Source organism: Nicotiana tomentosiformis, chromosome 8 (assembly GCF_000390325.3).
Source record: "Nicotiana tomentosiformis chromosome 8, ASM39032v3, whole genome shotgun sequence".
Taxonomy (NCBI): domain Eukaryota; kingdom Viridiplantae; phylum Streptophyta; class Magnoliopsida; order Solanales; family Solanaceae; genus Nicotiana; species Nicotiana tomentosiformis.
The window spans coordinates 79,518,089-79,544,910 of record NC_090819.1 but is presented as its reverse complement, the minus strand read 5'-3'; the positions used below and the strand labels follow the sequence as shown (position 1 = coordinate 79,544,910).

At 39.3% G+C, this 26,822-nt stretch overlaps 1 protein-coding gene and 1 long non-coding RNA gene across 2 annotated transcripts; both read right to left on the bottom strand.

Moving 5' to 3' along the window:
- Window positions 1-12,042: 12,042 nt before the first annotated feature.
- Window positions 12,043-23,511, bottom strand: LOC104084722 (uncharacterized). Its single transcript, XR_683664.3, has 2 exons — window positions 22,950-23,511; window positions 12,043-12,683 (listed from the first exon to the last, which is right to left on the bottom strand). It is a non-coding gene; the product is annotated as an uncharacterized lncRNA (long non-coding RNA).
- Window positions 23,512-25,137: 1,626 nt separating this feature from the next.
- Window positions 25,138-25,752, bottom strand: LOC138897718 (uncharacterized). The gene has a single exon (XM_070183725.1). It carries the CDS (start codon window positions 25,750-25,752, stop codon window positions 25,138-25,140), a length of 615 nt encoding a protein of 204 aa, XP_070039826.1.
- Window positions 25,753-26,822: the final 1,070 nt, after the last annotated feature.

Genomic DNA, 26,822 nt, shown 5'->3' with positions numbered 1-26,822 from the left:
AATGATGCCTCAACTTAGTATTGGTGCTCTTTATGTTGGGAAATATCTATTAGGGAGTGGAGACCCTATGTTGGAAAAGAGACTAGGGAGTGGAGACCTAATGTCTAAAAATAAAAATCAACTAGGGAGTGAAGACCCTATGTATAAAAATAAAATCAACTAGGGAGTGGAGACCCTATGTTGGAAACGTGTCTAGGGAGTGGAGATCCTATGTCTAAAATAAAATCAACTAGGGAGTAGAGACCCTATGTTAGAAAAGCGATTAGGGAGTGGAGACCCTATATCTTAAATAAAATCAACTAGGGAATGGAGACCCTATGTTGGAAAAGCGACTAGGGAGTGAAGACCCTCATGTCTAAAATAAAATCAACTAGGGAGTTGACACCCTATGTTGGAAAAGCGATTAGGGAGTGGAGACCCTATGTTTAACATAAAATCAATTAGGGAGTGAAGACTCTATGTTGGAAAAATGACTAGGGAGTGGAGACCCTATGTATAAAATAAAATCAACTAGAGAATGGAAACCATATGTTGGAAAAATAACTAGGGAGTGGGGACTTTATATCTAAAATAAAATCAACTAGGGAGTGGAGACCCTATGTTGGAAAAGTGACTAGGGAGTAGAGACCATATGTCCAAAATATCAACTAGGGAGTGGAGACCCTATATTTTAAAAGTGGACTAAGAAGTGGAGACCCTATGTCTAAAAATAATAACTAGGGAGTGGAGACCCTACGTTGGAAACGCGACTAGGGAGTGAAGACCCTATGTCTAAAAACACAACTAGGGAGTGGAGATCCTATGTTGGAAAAGCAAATTAGGGAGTGGGGACCCTATGTCTAAAAACATCATCAACTAGGGAGTGGAGACCCTATGTTGGAAAAGCGACTAGGAAGTGGAGACCCTATGTCTAAAATAAAATCAATTTGGGAGTGTAGACCCTATTTTGGAAAAGCGACTAGGGAGTGGAGACCCTATGTCTAAAATAAAATCAACTAGGGAGTTGAGACCCTATGTTGGAAAAATGACTAGGGAGTGGATACCCTATGTCCAAAAATATCAACTAGGGAGTGGAGACCCTATGTTGGAAAAGCAGACTAGGTTATGTCTAAAAACGTCAACTAGGGAGTGGAGACCCTATGTTCGAAAACCGACTAGGGAGTGGAGACCCTATGTCTAAAATAAAATCAACTAGGGAGTGGAAACCTATGTTGGAAAGGCGACTAGGGAATGGAGACCCTATGTCTAAAAATAAAATTAACTAGGGAGTGGAGACCCTATGTTAGAAAAGCAGACTAGGGAGTAGAGACCCTATATCTAAAAATATTAACTTGGGAGTGGAGACCCTATGTTGGAAAAGCGACTAGAGAGTGGAAACCCTATGTCTAAAATAATCATCAACTAGGGAGTAGAGATCCTATATTGAAAAAGTAGACTAGGGAGTCGAGACCCTATGTCTAAAAATATCATCAACTAGGGAGTGGAGACCCTATGTTGAAAAAGCAGACTAGAGAGTGGAGACCCTATGTCTAAAAACATCAACTAGGGTGTGAAAACCCTATGTTGGAAAAGCAGACTAGAGAGTGGAGACCCTATATCTAAAAACATCAACTAGGGAGTAGAGACCCTATGTTGGAAAAGCAGACTAGGGAGTGGAGACCCTATGTCTAAAAACATCATCAACTAGGGAGTTGAGGCCCTATGTTAGAAAAGTAACTAGGGAGTGAAGACCTTATGTATAAAAATATCAACTAGGGAGTGGAGACCCTACATTGGAAAAGTAGACTAGGGAGTGGCAACCCTATGTTTAAAAATATCAACTAGGGAGTGGAGACCCATGTTGGAAAAACGACTAGGGAGTGGAGACCCTATGTCTAAACACATCATCAACTAGGGAGTGGAGGCCCTATGTTGGAAACGAGACTAGGGAGTGGAGATCCTATGTTTATAATATCATCAACTAGGGATTAGTGTACCATATACTACCATGATTTTGAACTTTCTTTTTTTTCCTTTTTTTTATTCTTTTTAATTTTTTTTTTCATTTTTTTCAGAGAATGAGTAAATGCAGGAAATAATTTGAAGTAGACTTCCCTTTTTTGGAGTGGTTATTGCTGCAGAGCTATTTCAGCCTCCGCATGATTTTCTTTTTGGTTGCACCTGCTTCTTGCAAGGTTTCTTTGGATTACACCCATTTCTTGTAGTTTAAACAATGAACAATTTGTGAGTTTTAAACGGTGGTTGGTTTTGCGCCCTTGAGTGCTTTAGTCACTTGATCTCGGCCCATTTTCTTTGATGGTACTTTCAACTGCAACTGGTTGTTCCCTAAACACGGACTTCATTTCTGGCCCCGGGGAACCCTTGGCTTTTCTAAAACTTTACTATGACGGTTGGTCCCATGAGACTTAACCTTTTTCAGCTTCATTTTGCCTTTATAGGCTTTTCACCTCTTTCCTCTAAATTTAACTTCAGAGCGTTGGGGAACCTTTGGCTTTTCAAACTTTGCCAAGACGGTTAGCCACGTGGGACTTAACCTTTTCAACTTTATTTTGCCTTTGTGGGCATTTTACTTTGCTTTTCTTATTTCAAGAGTCTTTGACTTCGAGTCATCGACCATCATTGCCAGTCGGAGTCGACTTGATGCTCCTGCCGAGGCTGGGTGCCCTTTTGTATATTGACTTGTATCAAATAAGAACCTTATAAATCAGTCTTGCCATCCCTTCTTTACCTTAGTTTTTGGAACAACGTTAGACCGAAAAGGATTCAAAGAAAAACAAACAATGGAATGGAAAATGAATTTAAACAAGAGGTGTCCCTTTCGGGGAACGAAAAGAAGGACTTATCTGGGAGTACATGCGGACTTCAATAAACATGGAATGACTTTTAGACTGGATGCTTGATCTGTGTAAACCGTCCGACTCTTAGAAATTCATAACAACTTTTGCCTTGGAACCGAGAAGCTTTGTCCAGGACTGTGTCGATGCCAATGGCTGTGAGGATCCTCTTTTCAATCAATGGCGCCCTTTACGGGTTTTCACCAGCTGACCTCTCTCATTTCTCTTCTCACCATCGCCTTATAGTGCCCTTTACGGGTTCTCACTAACAAAACTCTCTCATTTGCATTTTCTCCGCTCGCCATCGCCCTATGGTGCTCGTGAGGGTTTTCATCAATAAGACTCTCTTATTTTATTCCTATCATTTTGGTGGCATCAAATCCAAGTGATTGTATACTCTAATTCTTGAGCATTCTAATTGATTGATCAGAAGGACTTGAAGAGGATTTGGATAAAAAGGATTTGGATTGAATTATAACTTTGGAACTTTTTAGGCGAAACCATCGCCGAACCATTGTAACATCTACCCCAGTTTCAACTTTTGGAAAAATGAGGATTTTTATTTTAGTGTGACTGAACCCCAGAGAGAGGCTGCCTACGTATCCTTTCGAAATCAAGTCAAACGTAGTTCAAGTAACATGAACTTGTTTGGGTTTTTGTTTTCTTTTCTTTTTCTTCTTTCTCTCTTTTTTTTCTCTTTTTTAATCTTTTTTTTCTTCTTTGTTTTTTTTTATTTTTTTTATTTTTATCTTTCTTGTTTCTTTTTTCTTTTAATAACATCTTCAGGTTGCAAAGAGGGTAATCAAAGAAAGGTAACTGGCTCAAAGGGTTGGCAAAAAGGGTTAATAGTGTTTGGGTAGCGAGAATGAATGCCTTCGTCATCCCAATGAGAGAGCATTATATTAAAGTTGCGTAAAGGGTCAAACATAGTACGTTTTGACTGCATCAATTTGGAGCTAATTTTCCTTAGCTTCTTCATGATGCGGGAGGATACGTCTCAGAACGAGTTTCCCCATTTCAAATTTCCCGGGCCGCACTTTCTTGTTGTAGGAACTGGCCTTTCTTTGTTGGTACAACTACATGTGGCAAACTGCGGCCAATCGCTTTTCATCAATCAAAGTTAATTGTTCCAACCGAGTCTTGACCCATTCTTCATCCTTAATCTCAGCTTCAACAATGATCCGAAGAGAGGGAATTTCAACTTCTTCCATTTTCTATTTATATTCTTACAAGCCTTGTCTTCAACACATTCTGCTTCTTGATTCATTATTTCGAGGTCTGACAACGTTTTAGGATCTGGGCATCAAGTCCGCAAGCATGTCATGTTATTAAATCTGCATTAACAGAACTAAAAAAAGAATAAGAAAGGTGACCAGATTAAGAAAAGAGACATTCCTGGATAATGAAATATTTTGTTTAGCCAATTATAATACTGGGCGGTCTGCCCAGTAGCTAATTTATTAATAATAAAAGAAAAAAAATCACAAAGGAAGAGTACAAGTAAGGGGGCAAAAGCTACAGTAGTGATCTCCAAACACATACTGAGGTAGACTTTACCTTATAATTCCTTTTGAGGCATGAACAACCTCATCTTTTAGTAAGCGTGTAAAAAATAAGAACTCGAAAGAAGTAAGTACTCTATGATCATCATAGAGTTTACATCACACTCTATGATGATATTACATATGATAATGCTTAGAAAATGATAAAATAAAATAAGGTAGAAATTGGATTCTTGCCCCTCACTCATGATACTTGTGAGTTCTTCCAATTGTAGCTCCTTAAAATCCTCTTCAACTATCTTCAATACATCTTCAAAATTCCTCATTTCTTCTTCGATGGATTGTACTTTGTAGATGTGGTCGGGGCTGCCCCTTTTCACTTTGCATCTCTCATTGGAAGTATCCTAAGTGTTACTCCTTCATTCACTTTACCATCCCAACTATTCTCCCTTGTGTGTGTCTTGTTCTTTTTTCCACTATGCGTAGGAGATAAATCTCCACATCTAGCCGCCTCAGCTCGGCAATAATCAAGCAAATCTTCTTCCTCGCCTTCTTCCCAAATTTCAACACGTAAGTTGTTCTCTAGTTGTTGAATAACACATTTCTGTGCAACCATCTCTAATGGTTCATGCCTCTTTACAACTATAGCATTAGGTTTTATTATGGAATCTTCCAATTGAGCATTTTCGTTCTTACCTGGTTTTTTCTGCCCATTTTCAGCCATCTTTGAGGTCACATGGAATTGAACATTATTGATGATTCGGTCTTCTGCACTATGGCTTAGTTGCTGCTGTCCAGTTGCATACTTCTTCTTATGCTGCTGTTTTGCACAATTTGGAGTGCTGTTTTTTCCACTGATTGACATCGCATCAACATTCAGTTGTTGCATATCCTTCCCATGTTCCATCATAGAATGATTCTGCTTGTTAACAAGAACATCTAGTACTTTACTTCCCTGACCAGTTTTATCATCAACATTTACGATCTCAAGTTGAGCACGTATGCCATTTGTAATATTTTGATGCTTTTCAGCAACTGTACAACAGGTTTTTTTAGCTACTGATCTTGCCTCATCGTCCAGCTGCTGCAAATCCTCTTCAGTAGCTAGCTTGGATTATTGATGTATTTTCCCTCTCCTTGTATTCGAACTGTTTTGAGCCTCATTGGAGCTGTTTTTACGCTCATGCGCCTTGGCTTCATTTATGGTCGTTGAGTTTATGAAAACTTCCTCCTCATCCACAAGTGCAGCGAACATATTTGGTCCAGCAGCAACAGAAATTGCACTCATCTGCTGCTTTTTACTCTTCAGTGTTGGCGTTGTTCCTTGCCCATTAGATCTCACTACTTTCCAATCATCCCTAAATGTGTTCTTTATATCTCCATCACCCTTAGTTAATTTTCCACCGTGTGCATGCTCAGCTACAGTCATGACAGTAGCTTGCAATTAAGCTGTTTGCACACCATCATCAATTGCCTTTCCCACTGCTGTTGCTTCATCAGTTGCCTTTCCCACTACCTTGTAAATTGTTGCCAAAGCTCTTGTAGCAGGGATATCAGATGGAAGTTTATTTTTTACAACTACTGGAGCTGCACCAGTTGTGCTTGATAACACCTGACCAGCCTTGTCAAATTGTTGCCCTGGACCTGGCCCCTTGACAACCCCAACTGGAACATGAAACAAAGCAGCTGCATCTTTCAGTTCATGCCCCTCCTTTTGGACAGTAGTACCTTTCAGATCTGTTTGTTTACCACTTGTAGCTGCTTGTTGCATTGTAGTCTGCCCAATTGATGCAACTCGACCAAGCTCCTTACCATCCTGCACAACAACATTAATAACCACTGGCACACTTCCAGTCACAATATGAGCAGATGCACCCATGGCCAGAGTTCGATCACATGTAAAATTCAAGGGTACAGTCGTTTCCAGATTTGACACTGCAGTAGCTGAGTGTTGTCCATGTATTGAATGAAAAACTGGAACAGGTAAACACTTCTCAACAACAACATTGTTATTTAACTTTGCAAGAACTGTAGAAGCAGGGACATCAAAATGTGGCTTAGATTGATCCTTCACAGTAGGAATTGCAGCAATTTTAGGTTGCTCAAAAATATGCCCAGCATCTAAACCTGGGGTAGCAGTTGAAACAATATTAGAAGTTGTATCAACCACCATTTCCTACAATTTCTGTCCTGCAGTTGCACCATATATCCGTCGTCTTTCATTGATAATTTGTCGCAAATCCCGTTGAAACTTCTGCACAGCGACTTGATCCTCACATTCCTCAGCAGCCTTATTCAGTCCACTATCACGATTCCTTGTCAAAATTAAGTGATACATGCTTTCATCATGCCCTTGATGTTTGCAACATGTGCAGTACAGAGGCATGTTATCATATACAATCTGCTAAACTGTTTCAACTATTTTTCTAGTTCAGTTATTCAAGAATTGCAATTTTATTTCCTTTGGATGTTTGGCTAGTAAATCTAGGATAACTCTTACCCTAGATGTACTTGGTCGTGTCTTTGCTTGTGTCGCCTTATCGATTGCAATTGGTTTTCCAGCAGTTGCTGCTATGGACATTAGAGCTCTTCTTGCGAAGAGATCTGGTGATAAATTGGGCAGGGAAATCCACACTGCAGCCATTGACGTCTCCTCTTTAGGATTGAAATCAAGTGTCCATGGAAAAATTCTAAGTTGATGTTCTTCCCCATTGAATGGTAGATAGTTTACTGATCTCGATAAAGCTATAACAAAACCATCATATTGATCAAAACGAACCAAAAGTTGCCGACGAGCCAGTAAACCTATCAAACAGTTGCCCTTTACACCAAAGTGTTTGGGCAGTAGATTTTTCCATATCTTCAAATCTGGTGCAGCTTGATTGACTTTGATGACAATGGCCTGGTGTAATCCTTCCGTCCTTGCAAATTCTTCTCGTTCCTCCATAGAAAACTTTAGAGTTGGAGTTTCCTGTATAAGCTCGATAGGATTTAGCTTCGTTGTTGTTGGATTTTGGACTGACTTGTTTATTGTTAACCTTGCGGCATATGAAGCGATGGGATTTGGAGTAGAATTAATATTTCCCACATCTAAAGGATTGGTAGAAAGCTTCTCATCCATGGCAGCCTTGAAATTGCTCAAATCATCATTCTTAGAACTCATTATACCGGCAATGAAATCCCTCGATTTTTGTCGGAGAGATAGCTCTTGATGTGGAAAACAAACCCCGTGGCTTTGAATTGCAAAATCCGAACAAGAATCGTGCTGGAAAATTCTAGCAGTTTCATTGTGATTTCGAGCTACAGTAATTGCGTCACCAAAAAGGAGATCTAAAGAATTTGGATTTGAGTTTAATGGAGCGCCCAGTTGGGGTTTGTACGCCTTTGGATTGTGAATCTTTTGGGACTGGTCCGGTGGCTTTTCACCACCAGACGACGACTCTGTGGCCATTATTGTGCTGTCCGGTTACTGTTAATTTCATTTGATTTGATTTTCTTTTTAATGTTTAAAGATAGATGGGTTTACATCAGAAAGAAGATAATAAAAGTAAAAATGTCCGGATTACACCCTGAAATGATTCGGATACAGAAAAGATAGCAAGACCGGCTACCGAGACTCCCATATGACAGATAACTTTTCAGGTTTTGCACCCGTTTTTAGGTTTCTCTTCTGCTGCGACAATGGCTATCGTGGCTTTCAGTGGTGGATCATCAAGTCTTCAACTGCCCTTTTGAGGGTCCAACAGTCCTCTGTATCATGTCCCATTGCTCCAGAGTGTTATTCACATCTAGCATCAGCTTGGTGCGAGGGAGACTTAGGGTTTGGCCGGTTCGGGGCCACTGTCTGCAGCAAACCTAGCCCGATTAGCTTTTGAAACAAACTTGAATATGATTCACCAATAGGGGTGAACTTATTCCTTCTGAGGGGCTCTCCTGGGCAAGGATTGTATGGGAAACATTTGATTGGTGATTATACGGAGCTTAGTATAGACGGGCATTTCTGGGAGGTGGAGCTCGGTTTTGTGTATAATGTTGTGGCCGCATGTAAGGTTGCGCGTTCATCACCGCATAGGGAGGCGGTGCTATGGCATAAGCAGTATCTCAATGGGGATAATAGTGTTGTGGGACATGAGGAAGCATATATGATTGGTTGAATGACCTGCGGACCCCCTCGAGCTTGAAGCCATCATGACTCCATCTTCTCTCCTATTTTTTTTCATCAAAACCCCCCGAACCATTTATAACGGCCTATAATGTGGCCTTAAAGGTAGCATGACTCAAGATTCGGTCCGTTTTTAAACCATTTATGATCATCTCCCCAATTTTAATAGCCTCGGCGAACGGATTACCCATAGCGGATATCATGTTTTGGAAGTAGTCCGCCTCTTGGGCCTATAGTAAGACCGTAACCATTTATGCTTCGTCCATTTGAGGCTTTACCCTGGCGGCTTGCTCGCGCCATTTGACAGCATATTCACGAAAAATTTTCGCGGTTTTCTTTGTCAAACTGACATAGAGTTCTCTTTCTGGATTTTTTCACTCTTGCTTTCTTTCTTTTTTGTGTTTTTTCTCTTTGTTTTTCTCTGTTATTTTTGTCACTTTTTTTTCCACTCGATTTTCTTTCTTTCTTTTATTTTTAAAAAAATTATTCGATCGAACCTGATATGGGTTGCCTACGTATCATGTGGGAACATGAATCAGATTTTGCGTAGTTCGGGAAGATCGTGAATAGACTGACCTATTTTTTTATATTTTTTTATAAAGACTTTTAAATATTGCTTTTTCTTTTTTATGGAAGAAAATATTTTGGATTTTGATTTGAATTTTTTTTTATTCGAATGAAAGACTTCGGAAAAGAAGAAAAATATTTTTGGATTTAGTTTTTTTTTCTATGGAAAGAATTCTAAAGTGGGAATTAAGGAAACGGAATTTTTTGAAAATTGGGGTCGGAACCGATGAGGTTTGCCTACGTATCTCACATCCGATAAGAATCAGACCCGCGTAGTTCGATCCGTTTTGATGGAACGTGGGAAACATGACTTTTGGAAAGCATTGTCTTATTTTCTTTCTCTTTTTTTTTTTCAAAATTTCGGTAGAGTTTCAGAATTTTTCAAATACCTACCACTCATTTTCTTTTTTGATTTTCTTTCCCTATTCTAGAAGCCGGTCAACATGTAAGCCGAAACAAACATATGCGCAGGTAGCAAGTAAGATTCATCACAATGGTCTTTTAATTTGGGTACACCTGTCCTAGACGGACCCAACCCCTATGTTGAGTCCCCAAAATCAAATACATATGATGCAAACAAACGTTCCTACTAGGGATCCGGCATGAGGCTATGTTATTTTAGGTTTAAACTTGGGGTGTGTTCTAGACATGGCTTACCCAAGCGGACAGTTCAAGCCGAGGTGGGGGCAATGTACAGGGAGCACGAAATCCTTCCCGTCCTAGCTGCTGATCAAGCCTCGTTCTTTTAGGTACGATCTCTAACAGAAAAGTGGGCCACGCGTACGTGTGCACCATATGTTTAGAAGACTCAGAAGGGAGGCGTAAGAAGATAGTTTAATATAGTTCAAATAATATCAAAGCAGTAAATGAGCGGCAATTAGAACATTAGGCCCACAAACACAATAATATCAACAATCAAGAAGTCAAGTATAGATCACATTGACAAGCTCGAATTGTGAACCCTGAACAAGAGATTCTGGGTTCAGTTTCCCTAGCAGAGTCGCCAGAGCTATCACACCTCATTTTTCCCGAAGGGATAGGGGAGTTTTTCCAATTAAAGTGACATTAATCGAAATGAGATTATTTATTCAATTTTTAGAGTCGCCACTTGGAATAATTTTATGGTATCCCAAGTCACTAGTTTATTTTAAATCCCAAATCGAGGAAATTTGACTCTGTTTTACGGTCTGCGAAATACATAAGACCGGGTAAGAAATTCTGTTAAACCGGGAGAAGGTATTAGGCATTCTCGAATTTTGTAGTTTTAGCACGGTCGCTTTAATCATACCTTACTTAATTAATTATTTAATTACGTAATTTTAGAACCTGTGTGCGTTTTACCTTTTACCGCTTTTAATTATGGCGTTTATGGAATTAATCTTTGAATCGACTTACATGTGTGTAAAGCCATTTTATTTGAGGCGTTCAAATCATGTCACACGTACGTGTACACAATTATCAACTTTATTAATTTAAGATTATTTTGGCCAAGGTCGCACGAACGCGTACCTTGATTTACTTTTAAAAATCATAATTATATCACGCGAATGTGTACACAATCACGACAATAAATTAGAACGCACCTAAAGCATTTTTACGATGTAATGATGAATGATTTATTTTCTTCTAAGGTTTGGTGAAGCTCTGAATTAGAGTGAATTGTGTATTAATAATCGTATATGAAGTTCTAAACTAAGGAAACACGGACCTTAATGAGGGCTATTGAAGATAGATTGAACTGGTTGTTGTAACTTGTGAAGAGGATGGGGTATCTTGGATGAGTAAGAAAATTCAAATGGTAGTAAAAGAATATGTATGTAAAAGCCGTCCAAATCCATTCTTTATTATTAGTACCACATTGTTTAATAATAGACTTACCAATTAAGTTGATTAAATGCTCGCACTAGGAATTTTAACAAACTCAAAGAATAGAAATGGGCTCATCGAGGCCCAAAACGTGGAGGCCTTCTACGATTGGGACATAGACTTAGAAATTATTCGGTTGAATAATGTTGGCATAAATTAACCCCAAATGAGATTCTATTTGGAGTAGATGAAACACATAGATGTAAACTTTTGATATTTCTTAACAATTTTAAGCGAATCCAATCTTTGCAATTGAACTGTAGCAATACTTGCAATTCTCAGAACGTTACCAAAGTGCATCTCTATAGCTAATTAGATTCAACACTTCATTGGAATTTATATGAAATCAACGTACAGATGCATTGGACTAAAGATGTATTTTAGCTTAATTCCTTTTAACGCTATTTTTAGCAAATCACAGCAAAGAAACAACAATCACAACGAAGCAAAACTCACGGCAGCCAGATCTGAAACTCAAGAATTCCAAAACTAACAAGTAGAAGAGCTGAAGTTTGACAGAGAACAAGAGATTCTTAATTTTATTTTTAATCGTTTTCCCCTTTTTTCCAAAGTTTTTTCCATTTTTTTTTGTATTTTTTCAGATCTGAAATCCAAAGTTTGAGCCCACAAACTTTCAGCTATCTTCGATTGTGAGTTTCTGTGTGTGTATGAGTGAGGAGAGGAGAAAGAAAAAGGAAAGGGAGGGGGTGGCAGCTCATTTGGGTGTAGAGGAAGATCTCGTTCTGTTTAGAGAGAAGAAGGGGAATAAGGGCGGCTGCTAGGGTTAGGATAAATGGGGGGGAGTCCGTCTGTTTTTGTTTCGATAATGAGAGATGGGGGCTAGGTTTTAATGAAGAGAGAATTGGTCCAGGCGGGTCAGGTATGCGGGTCGTTGGACCGGGTTGCTGGGCTGGGGCGAACATGTGAGGTAAATGGGCTGTTGATAAGCTCTTGGCCCAGTTGAGATAAAGCTTTTAAGCAAAACCTTTCCCTTTTCTTTTCTTTCTTTTTCTTGATTTTCTTTGATTTTAAATCCTAACCAAATTAATTAAAACCTAAATCAAATCTAATTTGTGTTGAAATTATTTTTGACTTTTTTATTTAGGAGTAATTTCTATGTAGGGCAAAAATTAGGTGCTCACAGCTGCCCCTCTTTGCTCGGAAACATGAAGAGTTTTCGGGCAAAGATAAAGTGAGCAATCATGAATAATTATTTGCCCATTCGATACTCCATGGGAAGTATTTTGAAAAGTTTGACTGAACCTTGCTTCAGGGGTTGCCTACATATCCTTGGCTATAAAGAAATCAGGTCAGTATAGTTCTGAAAGTTTTGATAACTGGGGCTACCGGAAAGCTGTGATTTCACTATTGTTGCTACTGTTACTGCTTGCTGAACTCCTTATTACACCAAAATCAAAAATGAAAAGAAACTAAACAAGCCTATCAGCTATGAGTTACAAGATTCCTATCTATAAGTCTTCTCAAACTTGATCTTGAGTCTTGGCTCGTTCTTCATGCAGACTATGATCTGAACCTTGATGCTTCCTAGCTTCAGATGCTAGTTCCCTCTTCTTCGCCTTTTTCTGATCAAAACGGGAAATGCAATGCTCCTGACCTCAGTCATCTCTTGAGCAGTCCACATCCCTTCATCCGCTTCTGCATTTTGGATTCACTTCTTTTTCTTTCTTTTTTTCCTTATTTTGGATTGAGACTTCTTCTGGTCACCTCGAAACCTATGTCTTGACGAAAAACCTGCTTAGACATAAAAACAAATAAACAAATGAAATTCTTTCTGCCCCAGTTTTCACTAGAAAAAATTTATGAGTTGTTTGTAACAAAACTCTATACTACTTCATTATTGAAAGCGATAAAAGGGTCGGGAATGGTGTACCCTGAAAAGATCATGATGAAGATTTTTTTTTTTGGATGGTGTTCCTTTTTGTCAAAATGATGCCTCAACTCAGGATTGGTGCTCCTTATGTTGGGAAATATCAACCAGGGAGTGGAGACCCTATGTTGGAAAAGAGACTAGGGAGTGGAGACCCAATGTCTAAAAATAAAAATCAACTAGGGAGTGGAGACCCTATGTTGGAAAAGCGACTAGGGAGTGGATACCCTATGTCTAGAAATAAAATCAACTAGGGAGTGGATACCCTATGTTGAAAAAGCGACTAGAGAATGGAGACCCTATGTCTAAAATAAAATCAACTAGGGAGTGGAGAACTGATGTTGGAAAAACGACTAAGGAGTGGAGATACTATATCTAAAATAAAATCAACTAGGTAGTGGAGACCCTATTTTGAAAATGCGACTAGGGAGTGGAGACCCTCATGTCTAAAATAAAATCAACTAGGGAGTAGAGACCCTATGTTGGAAAAGCGACTAGGGAGTGGAGAGCCTATGTCTAAAATAAAATCAACTAGGAAGTGGAGACCCTATGTCTAAAATAAAATCAACTAGGGAGTGAAGACCCTATGATGGAAAAGTGACTAGGGAGTGGAGACCCTATGTTGGAAAAACAGACTAGGGAGTGGAGACCCTAATGGTGCCTCAACTCAGGATTGGTGCTCCTTATGTTGGAAAATATCAACTAGGAAGTGGAGATCCTATGTTGGAAAAGAGACTAGGGAGTGGAGACCCTATGTCTAAAAACAAAAATCAACTAGGGAGTGGAGACCCTATGTTAGAAAAGCTACTAGGGAGTGGAGACCCTATGTCTAAAATAAAATCAACTAGGGAGTGGAAACCCTATGTTGGAAAAGCGACTAGGGAGTGGATACCCTATGTCTAAAAATAAAATAAATTAGGGAGTGGAGACCCTATGTTGAAAAAGCAATTAGGGAATGGAGACCCTAAGTCTAAAATAAAATCAATTAGGGGGTGGAGACCCTATGTTGGAAAAGCAACTAGGGAGTGGAGACCCTATATCTAAAATAAAATCAACTAGGGAGTGGAGACCCTATGTTGGAAAATCGACTAGGGAGTGAAGACCCTATGTCTAAAATAAAATCAACTAGGGAGTGGAAACCCTATATTGCAAAAGCGACTAGGGAGTGGAGACCCTATGTCTTGAAATAAAATCAACTAGGTAGTGGAGACCATATGTTGAAAAAGCAACTAGGGAATGGAGACCCTATGTCTCAAATAAAATCAACTAGGGAGCGGAAACTCTATGTTGGAAAATCGACTAAGGAGTGGAGACCCTATGTCTAGAAACAAAATCAACTAGGGAGAAGAGACCCTATGTTGAAAATGCGACTAGGGAATGGAGACACTATATCTAAAACATAATTAACTAGGGAGTGAAGACCCTATGTTGGAAAAACGACTAGGGAGTGGAGACCCTATATCTAAAATAAAATCAACTAGGGAGTGGAGACCCTATGTTGGAAAAGCGACTAGGGAGTGGAGACCCTCATGTCTAAAATAAAATCAACTAGGAAGTGGAGACCCTATGTTGGAAAAGTGACTAGTGAGTGGAGACCCTATATTTAAAAACATCAACTAGGGAGTGGAGACCCTATGTTGGAAAATCATGCTAGGGAGTGGAGACCTTATGTCTAAAAACGTCAACTAGGAAGTGGAGACTCTATGTTGGAAAAATAATTAGGGAGTGGAGACCTTATGTCTAAAAACATCAACTAGGGAGTGGAGACCCTATGTTGAAAAAGCAACTAGGGAATTGAGACCCTATGTCTAAAATAAAATCAACTAGGGAGCAGAAATCCTATGTTGGAAAAGCGACTAAGGAGTGGAGACCCTATGTCTAGAAATAAAATCAACTAGGGAGTAGAGACCCTATGTTGAAAATGCGACTAGGGAGTGAAGACCCTATGTTTAAAATCAAATAAACTAGGGAGTGGAGACCTTATGTTAGAAAAGCAACTAGGGAGTTAAGACCTTATGTCTAAAATAAAATCAATTATGGAGTGGAGACCCTATGTTGGAAAAGTGACTAGGGAGTGGAGACCCTATGTTGGAAAAGTGACTAGGGAGTGGAGACCCTATGTCTAAAATAAAATCAACTATGGAGTGGAGACCCTATATTGAAAAAGCGACTAGGGAGTGGAGACCATATGTCTTAAATAAAATCAACTAGGGAGTAGAGACCCTATGTTGGAAAAGGGACTAGGAAATGGAGACCCTATGTCCAAAAACATCATCTAGGGAGGACCCAATGTTGGAAAAGCAGACTAAGGAGTGGAGACCCTATGTCTAAAAATATCAACTAGGGAGTGGACATCCTATGTTGGAAAAGAAGACTAGGGAGTGGAGACCCTATGTCTAAAAATATCAACAAGGGAGTGGAGATCCTATGTTGGAAAAGCAGACTAGGGAGTGGAGACCCTATGTCTAAAAATATTAACTAGGGAGTGGAGACCCTATGTTTGAAAAGCGACTAGGGAGTGGAGACCCTATGTCTAAAATAATCATCAACTGGGTAGCGAAGACCCTATGTTGGAAAAGCAGACTAAGGAGTAGAGACCCTATGTCTAAAAATATCATCAACTGGGGAGTGAAGACCCTATGTTGGAAAAACAGACTAAGGAGTGGAGACCCTATGTCTAAAAACATCATCAACTAGGGAGTGAAGACCCTATGTTAGAAAATCAGACTATGGAGTGGAGACCGTATGTCTAAGAATATCAACTAGGGAGTGGAGACCCTATGTTGGAAAAGCAGACTAGGGAGTGGAGACCCTATGTCTAAAAATATCAACTAGGGAGTGTAGACCCTATGTTGGAAAAGTAGACTAGGGAGTTGAGACCGTATGTCTAAAAACATCATCAACTAGGGAGTGGAGTCCCTATGTTGGAAAAATACTAGGGAGTGGAGACCCTATGTCTAAAAACATCAACTAAGGATTGGAGACCCTATATCTAAAAACATCATCAACTAGGGAGTGGAGACCCCATGTTGGAAAAGCGACTAGGGAATGGAGACCCTATGTTTAAAAACATTAACTAGGGAGTGAAAAACCTATGTTGGAAAAGCATACTATGGAGTGGAGACCCTATGTCTAAAAAACATCATCAACTAGGGAGTGGAGACCCTATGTTGGAAACGAGACTGGGGAGTGGAGACCCTATGTCCATAATATTATTAACTAGGGAGTGGAGACCCTATGTTGAAAAATGCAGCTAGGGATTAGTGTACCCTATACTACCATGATTTTGAACTTTCCTTTTTTTTTTTTTTTTTTTAACATTTTAATTTTTTTTTCTTCATTTTTTTAGAGAATGAGTAAATGCGGGAACGAATTTGAAGTAGACTTCCCTTTTTTGGAGTGGTTGTTGCTGCATAGCTATTTCAGTCTCCGCGTGATTTTCTTTTTGGTTGCCCCTGCTTCTTGCAAGGTTGCTTTGGATTACACCCATTTCCTTTGGTTCAAAAATAGAATAATTTATCAGTTTCAAACAGTGGTTGGTTTTGCGGCTTTGAGTGCTTCAGTCACTTGATCTCGGCCCGTCTTCTTTGATGGTACTTTCAACTGCAACTGGTTGTTCCCTGAACACCGACTTCATTTCTAGCCCCGGGGAACCCTTGGCTTTTCTAAAACTTTACCATGACGGTTGGTCGCATGGGACTTAACCTTTTTCAGCTTCATTTTGCCTTTGTAGGCTTTTCACTTCTTTCCTCTAAATTTAACTTCAGAGCGTTGGGGAAACTTTGGCTTTTCAAACTTTGCCAAGATGGTTAGCCACGTGGGACTTAACCTTTTCAACTTTATTTTACCTTTGTGGGCATTTGACTTTGCTTTTCGTATTTCAAGAACCTTTGACTTCGAGTCATCAACCATCATTGCCAGTCGGAGTCGACTTGATGCCCCTGCCGAGGCTGGGTGCCCTTTTGCATATTGGCTTGTATCAAATAAGAACCTTGTAAATCAGTCTTGCCATCCCTTCTTTGCCTTAGTTTTTGGAACAAAGTTAGACCGAAAGGGATTCAAAGAAAAACAAACAATGGAATGGAAAATGAGTTTAAACAAGAGGTGTCCCTTTCAGGGAACGAAAAGAAGGACTTATCTGGGAGTACATGCGGATTTCAATGAACATGACATGGCTTTTGGACTGGATGCCTGATCTGTGTAAACCGTCCGACTCTCAGAAATTCATAACAACTTTTGCCTTGAAACCGAGAAGCCTTGTCCAGGACTGTGTCGATGCCAATGGCTGTGAGGATCCTCTTTTCGATCAATGGCGCCCTTTGCGGATTTTCACCAGCTGACCTCTCTCATTTCTCTTTTCACCATCTCCTTATAGTGCACTTTGCGGGTTCTCACTAACAAAACTCTCTCATTTTCATTTTCTCTGCTCGCCATCGCCCTATGTTGCCCCTGAGGGTTTTCACCAATAAGACTCTCTTATTTTATTCCTCTCATTTTGGTGGCATCAGATCCAAGTGATTATATCCTCTAATTCTTGAGCATTCTCGTTGAATGATTGGAAGGACTTGAAGAAGATTTGGGTAAAAAGGATTTGGATTGAATTACAACTTTGGAACTTTTTAGGAGAAACCATCGCCGAACCTTTGTAACATCTGTCCCAGTTTCAAATTTTGGGGAAATGAGGATTTTTATTTTAGTGTGACTGAACCCAGAGACAGGCTGCCCACGTATCCTTTCGGAATCAAGTCAAACATAGTTCAAGTAATATGAACTTGTTTGGGTTTTTGTTTTCTTTTCTTTTTCTTCTTTCTCTCTTTTTTTCTCTTTTTTTTTGTTTTTTTTGTTCTTTTTTTTTCTTTCTTGTTTTTTTTCTTTTAATAACATCTTCAGATTCCAAAGAAGGTAATCAAAGAAAGGTAACCAACTCAAAGGGTTGGCAAAAAGGGTTAATGGTATTTGAGTAGCGAGAATGACAATGGTATCCCTTTCGGGGAACGAAAAGAAGGACTTATCTGGGAGTACATGCGGACTTCAATGAACTTGACATGGCTTTTGGACTTGATGCCTGATTGTAAATCGTCCGACTCTTAGAAATTCATAACAACTTTTATCTTGAAATTGAGAAGCCTTGTCCAGGGCTGTGTCGATGCCAATGGCTGTGAGGATCCTCTTTTCGATCAATGGCACCCTTTGCGGGTTTTCACCATCTAACCTCTCTTATTCTCTTCTCACCATCTCCTTATAGTTCCCTTTGCAGGTTCCCACTAACAAAACTCTCTCATTTTCATTTTCTCTGCTCGCCATCACCCTATGGTGCCTCTGAGGGTTTTTACCAATAAGACTCTCTCATTTTATTCCTCTCATTTTGTGGCATCAGATCCAAGTGATTGTATCCTCTAATTCTTGAGCATTCTCGTTTAATGATCGGAAGGACTTGAAGAGGATTTGGGTAAAAGGGATTTAAATTGAATTACAACTTTGGAATTTTTCAGACGAAACCATCGCCGAACCTTTGTAACATCTGCCCCAGTTTCAACTTTTGGAAAAATGTGAATTTTTATTTTAGTGTGACTGAACCCCAAAGACATGCTGCCTACGTATCCTTTCGGAATCAAGTCAAACGTAGTTCAAGTAACATGAAATTGTTTGGATTTTTGTTTTCTTTTCTTTTTTTCTTTCTCTTCTTTTTTTTACTCTTTTTTTTCTTTTTTTTTCTTCTTTGTATGTTTTTTCTTGTTTCTTTTTTCTTTTAATAACATCTTCAGATTCCAAAGAGGGTAATCAAAGAAAGGTAACCGGCTCAAAGGGTTGGAAAAAAGGGTTAATGGTATTTCAGTAGCGGGAATGAAAGCCTTCATCATCCCAATCAGAGAATATTATATTAAAGTTGCGTAACAGGTCAAACATATTACCTTTTGACTGCATCAATTTGGAGCCAATTTTCCTTTAGCTTCTTCATGATGCGGGGGGATACGTCTCAGAACGAGTTGCCCCATTTCAAATTTCATGGGCCGCACTTTCTTGTTGTAGGCACTGGCCATTCTTTGTTGGTACAACTGCATGTGACAAACTGCGCCCAATTGCTTTTCATCAATCGAAGTTAATTGTTCCAACCGGGTCTTGGCCCATTCTTCATCCTTAATCTCGGCTTCAACAATGATCCGAAGAGAAGGAATTTCAACTTCTTCCAGTTTTCTATTTATATTCTTACAAGCCTTGTCTTCAACACATTCTACTTTTTGATTCATTATTTCGAGGTCTGACAATGTTTTAGGATCTGGGCATGAAGTACGCAAGCATGTCATGTTATTAAATCTGCATTAACAGAACTGAAAAGAGAATAAGGAAGGTGACCAGATTATGAAAAGAGATATTTCTCGACAATGAAATATTAATTTCATTTGATTTGATTTTTTTTTAATTTTTAAAGATAGAAGGGTTAACATCAGAAAGTAAGACAATAAAAGTAAAAACGTTCGGATTAGACCCTAAAATAATTCGACGCAGAAAAGATAGTAGGACCGGCTACCAAGACTCACATTTGACAGATAACTTTTCAGGTTTGGCGCCCGTTTTTAGGTTTCTCTTCTGCCGCGGTAATGGCTACATTGGCTTTCAGTACTGGATCATCAAGTCTTCAACTGCCCTTTTGAGAGTCCAACAGTCCTCTGTATCATGTTCCACTACTCCAGAGTAGTATTCACATTTAGCATCAGCTTGGGGCGAGGGGGACTCAGGGTTTGGCCGGTTCGGGGCCACTGGTTGTAGCATACCTAGCCCGATTAGCTTTTGAAACAAACTTGAATATGATTTACCAATAGGGGTGAACTGATTCCTTATGAGGGGCTCTCTTGGGCGAGGATTGTATTGGAAACATTTGGTTGGTGGTTATACGGAGCTTAGTACGTACAGGCATTTCTGGGAGGTGGAGCTCGGTTTTGTGTATATTGGTGTGGCCGCGTATAAGGTTGCATGTTCATCACTACTTAGGGAGGTGGTGCCACGGAATAAGCAGCATCTTGATGGGGATAATAGTGTTGTGGGACCTGAGGAAGCATATATGATTGGTTAAATGACCTGCGGGCCCCTCTTGAGCTTCAAGCTATCACGACTCCATCTTCTCTCCCAGTTTTGTTCATCAAAACCCCCGAACCATTCATAACGGCCTGTCATGTGGCCTTAAAGGCAGTATGACTCAAGATTCGGCCCGTTTTTAAACCATTTTCGATCATCTCCCCAATTTTGATAGCCTCGGCGAACGGATTACCCATAGCGGACATCATATTCTGGAAGTAGTCCACCTCTTGGGCCTGTAGTAAGACCATAACCATTTCTGCTTCGTCCATTTGAGGCTTTACCCTGGTGGCTTGTTCGCACCATTTGATAACATATTCACGAAAACTTTCCGCATTTTTCTTTGTCAATCTGGACACAGAGTTCTCTTTTTGGATTTTTTCACTCTTGCTTTCTTTCTTTTTTGTTTTTTTCTCTTTGTTTTTCTCTGTTATTTTTGTCACTCTTTTCTTTCTTTCTTTTTTTCACTCAATTTTTTTTTCAAAATTATTCGATCGAACCTGATATGGGTTGCCTACGTATCATGTGGGAATATGAATCAGATGTTGCGTAGTTTGGGAAGTTCGTGAATAGACTGATCCATTTTTCTTTTTCTTTTTTTTTCTTTTTATAAGGACTTTTAAATATTGTTTTTTCTTTTTTTGGAATTTTGATTTTTTTTTAAAAGAAAGAATTCTAAATAAGGAAGGAAATATTTTGGATTTTGATTTGAAATTTGTTTTTCTTTTTTTTCGAATGAAAGACTTCGGAAAAAAAGGAAAATATTTTTGGATTTAGTTTATTTTTTGATTTTCTAAGGAAAGAATTCTAAAGAGGGAATTAAGGAAAGTGAAAATATTTTTGAAGTTTTTGAAAATTGGGGCCGGAACCGATGAGGTTTGCCTAAGTATCTCACATCCGATGAGAATCAGACCAGCATAGTTCGGTCAGTTTTTACGGAACGGGGAAAACATGACTTTTTGAAAGCATTGGCTTATTTTCTTTCTCTTTTGTTTTCAAAATTTCGGCAGAGTTTCAGAATTTTTCAAATACCTACCACTCACTTTTTGTTTTTTTGATTTTCTTTTCCTATTCCAGAAGCCGGTCAACATGTAAGTCGAAATAAACAGATGTGCAAGTAACACGTAAGATGCATCAGGATGGTCTTTTAATTTGGGTACACATGTCCAAGTCGGACCAAACCTCTGTGTTGAGTCCCCAAAGTCAAATACATGTAATGCAAACAAACGTTCCTACTAGGGATCCGGCATGAGGCTATGTTATTCTAGGTTTAAACCTAGGGGTGTGTTCTAGACATAGCTTACCCAAGCGGACCGTTCGAGCCGAGGTGGGGGCAATGTATCGGGAGCACGAAAGTCTGCTCGGCCTAGTTGCTGATCCAGCCTCATTCTATTTGATACGACCTCTAACAGAAAAGTGGGCCACGCGTACATGTGCACCATATTTTTAGAAGACTCAGAATGGAGGCGTAAGAAGATAGTTTAATACAGTTCAAATAATATAAAAGCGGTAAATGAGCGGATTAGCATATTAGGCCCACAAACACAATAATATCAACAATCAAGAAAGCCAAGTATAAATCACATTAACAAGCTCGAATTCTGAACCGTGAACCAGAGATTCTGGATTCTGTTTCTCTAGCAGAGTCGCTAGAGCTGTCATACCTCCTTTTTTCCGAAGAGATATGAGAGTTTTTCCAATTAAAGTGACATTAATCAAAATGAGATTATTTATTCAATTTTTAGAGTCGCCACTTGGAAAAATTTTATGGTGTCCCAAGTCACTGGTTTATTTTAAATCCCAAATCAAGAAAATTTGACTCTGTTTTACGGTCCGCGAAATACAGAAGACCGGGTAAGAAATTTTGTTAATCCGGGAGAAATTATTAGGCATTTCTGAATTCCGTGATTTTAGCACGGTCGCTTTAATCATACCTGACTTAATTAATTATTTAATTACGTAGTTTTAGAAACTGTGTGTGTTTTACCTTTTACCTCTTTTATTTATGGCGTTTATGGAATTAATCTTTGAAACGACTTACATGTGTGTAATGCCATTTTATTTGAGGCGTTCAAATCATGTCATGCGTACGTGTACACAATTATCAGCTTTATTAATTTAAGATTATTTTAGCCAAAGTCGCGTGAACGCGTACCTTGATTTATTTTGAAAAATTATAATTATGTCACGCAAACGTATGCACAATCACGATAATAAATTAGAACGCACCTAAAGCATTTCTACGATCTAATGAAGAATGGTTTATTTTCTTCTAAGGTTTGGTGAAGCTCTGAATTAGAGTGAATTGTGTACTAATAATCGTATATGAAGTTCTAAACTAAGGAAACATGGACCTTAATGAGAGCTATTGAAGATTGATTGAACTGGTTGTTGAAACTTGTGAAGAGGATGAGGTAACTTGGATGAGTAGAAAAATTCAAATGGTAGTAAAAGAATTTGTATGTAAAAGCCGTCCAAGTCCATTCTTTATTATTAGTACAACACTGTTTAATAATAGACTTACCAATTAAGTTGATTAAATGCTCGCACTAGGAATTTTAACAAACTCAAAGAATAGAAATAGGCTCATCGAGTCCCAAAACGTGGAGGCCTTCTATGGTTGGGACATAGACTCAGAAATTATTAGGCTGAATAATGCTGGCATTAAATTAACCCCAAATGCGATTCTATTTCCAGCAAATGAACCATATAGAGGTAAAATTTTGATATTTCTTAACAAATTTAAGCGAATCGAATCTTTGCAATTGAACTGTAGCAATACTTGCATTTCTCAGAACGTTACCAAAGTGCATCTCTATAGCTAATTGGATTTAACACTTTATTGGAATTTATATGAAATAAACGTACAAATGCATTGGACTAAAGATGTATTTTAACTTAATTCCTTTTAACGCCATTTTCACCAAACCACAACAAAGAAACAACAATCACAACCAAGCAAAACTCACGGCAACCGTAATTGAAATCAAGGAGAACATAATTCCAATTTTCATCTTACATATAACAAGTTCAACATATGAAGTTTCAGAACATACCTAGATACAGGCGAAAATAAACTGAAGGTAACAAGGAAGGGCCTGAAATAGAAGGTGAGATCCAGCAAATCCAAAAATAAGCAGATTCAACAAATTCATCAACATCAACATCTCAAACCACTTAGAGAAATCCCAGAAAACGTGCAGCAATTGAATGAAATCATAAACCAACTTTAGATTCGATTTTTCCCTCTCTTTTTTCTTTCTTTGTTGTATTTTTCCAGATATGAAACTCAAGAATCCCAAAATTAATAAGTAGAAGAACTGAAGTTTGACAGAGAACAAGAGCTTCCTAATTTCATTTTTAATCGATTGCCCCCTTTTCCAAAGTTTTTTTTGTTCTTTTTTTTTTTTTTGTATTTTTCCAGATTTGAAATCCAAAGTTTGAACCCACAAACTTTCAGCTATCTTCGATTGTGAGATTTTGTGTGTGTATGAGTGAGGAGAGGAGAAAGAAGAAGGAAAGGGAGGGGGTGGCGGCTCATTTGGGTGTAGAGGAAGATCCCGTTCTGTTTAGAGAGAAGAAGGGGAATAAGGACGGCTGCTAGGGTTAGGAAAAATGTGGGGGAGTCCGTCTTTTTTTTTTTTTTAGAATGAGAGATGGGGGCTAGGTTTTAATGAAGAGAGAATTGGGTCAGGCGGGGTCAGGTATGCGGGTCGTTGGACCGAGCTTTTGGGCATGTGAGATAAATGGGCTGTTGAAGCTTTTAAACAAAACCTTTCTCTTTTCTTTTCTTTCTTTTTATTGATTTTCTTTGATTTTAAATCCTAACCAAATTAATTAAAACATAAATCAAATCTAATTTGTGTTAAAATTATTTTTGACTATATTATTTAGGAGTAATTTCCTATGTGGGGCAAAAATTAGATCCTCACACATATAACTGATTATTCTTCAAAGTCTGAAGCACAATCCGAAGATACTGCTCATGCTCCTTTCGACTGCTGGAGTAAATCAAGATATCATCAATGAACACAACCACAAAAGAATCCAAATAAGGCTTGAACACCCGATTCATCAAATCCATGAATGTTGCTAGGGTATTCGTCAGTCCAAATGACATCACTAGGAATTCTTAATGCCCATACCGAGTCCAAAAAGCTGTCTTAGGAACATCAAATGTCCTAATCTTCAACTAATGGTAACCAGACCTCAAGTCGATCTTTGAAAATACCTTGGCACCGTGAAATTGATCGAATAAGTCATCAATTCTTGGCAACAGATACTTGTTCTTGATAGTGACCTTGTTCAACTGCCGATAATCTATACACATTCTCATCGACCCATCTTTCTTCTTCACGAACAACACGGGCGCACTCCAGGGAGAGACACTAGGTCTAATGAAGCCCTTATCAAGCAATTCTTGTAATTGTTCTTTTAATTCCTTCAACTCCGGTGGAGCCATACAGTATAGTGGAATAGAAATGGGTTGGGTGCCCGGAGCCAAATCAATTCAGAAGTCAATATCTCTATCGGGTGGCATCCCCGACAAATCTGTAGGAAATACATCTGAAAACTCACGGACAACTAGGACTGAATCCATAGAAGGAACATCCGTACTAGGATCGCGAATATAAGCTAAATAAGTTAGACACCCCTTCTTGACCATACGACGAGCTTTCACGTAAGAGATAACCTTGCTGGTGGAATGGCCAAGAGTCCCTTTCCACTTTATTTGAGGTAACCCCGGCATGGCTAAGGTCACCATTTTGGTGTGACAGTCCAATACAGCATGATATGGTGACAACCAATCCATTTTCAAGATAACATCAAAATCTACCATATCAAGAAGTAGAAGATCCACGCTAGTCTCAAGACTCCCAATAGTAATCACACACGAACGATAGACCTGATCTACTATAACAGAATCCCCCACCGGTGTGGACACACACACAAAAGCACTCAGAGAATCACGAGGCACAACCAAGTATAAAGCAAAATAGGAGGACACATAGGAATAAGTAGATCCTAGATCAAATAGAACTGAAGCATCTCTATGGCAAATTGGAACAATACCTGTGATCACAGCATCGGATGATTCGGCCTCAGGCCTAGCTGGAAAAGCATAAAATTAGGGCTGGGCCCCACCACTCTGAACCGCGTCTCTGGGACGGCCTCTAACTGGCTGGCCTCCACCTCTAACGGCCTGACCTCCACCTCTAGCTGCCTGACCCTACCTCTAGCTGGCTAAGCAGGCGGTAAAGCAACCGATGCTGGTATGATGGCAGGAGAATCCTGCCGAGATCTGTTGCTCGACAACCTGAGAAAATACCTACTGATGTGACCAATGTACCCACACTCATAACACCCATCCTGCTGTCGTGTTTGCTGAAGCTGACCCGAACGGGACGGATTACCGCTGTAGTGACTCTGGAGTAGTTGTGCAGTGATAGGAGCTGAATGGGCACTAAATGTTGACTGTCCAAAGTAAGGCATAATAGGATCGTGACTCCCTGAAGCACCGTGAGATGTCTGTAGTGCAGAATAAAATGGCCTGGGAGGATGACCCCTACCATAAGTACCCCTGCCTCCAGACGAGGCACCAATGAACCCGCCTAACTGATGAGGCCTCTTATCATACCCCTGCCCTCTCTCCTGTGCAAGAACCATCTCAATCCTCCTAGCAATATTAGCAGCCGCCTGAAAGAAAATCTCACTTCCGGTCTCCTTGGCCATCTGAAGCCTGATAAGGTGAGTGAGTCCATCAATAAACCTCCTCACTCTCTCTCCCTCAGTAAGAAGTAAAAGGAGAGCTTGACGGGTTAGATCCATAAAGTAGGTCTCGTACTGAGTAATAGTCATACTGCCCTGCTAGAGATGCTCAAATTGCCTACGGTAATCCTCTTTCAATGTGATAGGGAGGAACCTCTCTAGAAATAGCCGGGAGAACTGCTCCCAAGTCACTGCAGGCGACCCAGCTGGTCTGGTCAACTATACCCACGTTCTGCAACACCTCATGGCAGCAGTCAAGATAATTCTATGGGTCATCAGAAGGTGTACCACTGAAGTGAACTGGAAAGAGCTTAGTAAACTTGTCCAGTTTCAATAAGGCCTCAGAAGACATGACGGGCCTATATCCTTTTAAGAAGTTATGACAAGTAGCAAAAGATTACTTAGACAAAACAAGTCAACAACTCCTGATACATAACAAAAGTACATTAAAATGAAAAATTGAACTACTTTTTCAGTCGTCTCCTCTTCCTCTTCCTGAAAAGTGTGCCAGTGATTTCATTCCCACTAATCGCACTGGATTATTATTTTTTCCTCCCATTATCCCACAACATGGATCCCCACCTGGTGTGAAGTGTCTTATCAAAATTATCTTTTCGAATTTCTTTAACTGGTACATGTATAAAGATATACAAATCGGTGTATAACTTTGTATAAACTTGTACAGGAATGTATAAAATTAATAGCACTACATGGAATACCTTTAACTTAGCTTTTCTCTCCTTGAATTTGCGGCGAGTAGAAATCCTTTATTCTATATACCATCAAGACCACTTTCACCATCGTTGCCGATCTTTCTCTTTTTCTATTTAACACCGGGGCCAACATCATCTTTATCAACCATATCAAATTTTAGCTTTTGTTTAGATTTTTCAGGTCAACCGCATTTCTTAATCCTTATTCTAACATTCTTATGAAGATTAGCAGTATTGTTTGTCTGCGAATGGATCATTCGATTGCTTTCTTGTTGGGAGTTTTTTATATGAGCAGGAGACTTAAAATCATCATCATCTGGGACCTGGACATACCCATTCGCTTCAGAATCAGAGTTGAAAGCAAGCCCCTCAATTATATTTAGAAGCAGACATTTTTCGAACGCATTTGGTGGAATAAAATAAATAAAGCTTTAACAAGAGTGAAGA

Coding starts and splice junctions, on each gene's coding strand:
- LOC138897718 (XM_070183725.1), bottom strand. CDS start 25,752: ATGACTATTACTCAGTACGAGACCTACTTTATGGATCTAACCCGTCAA.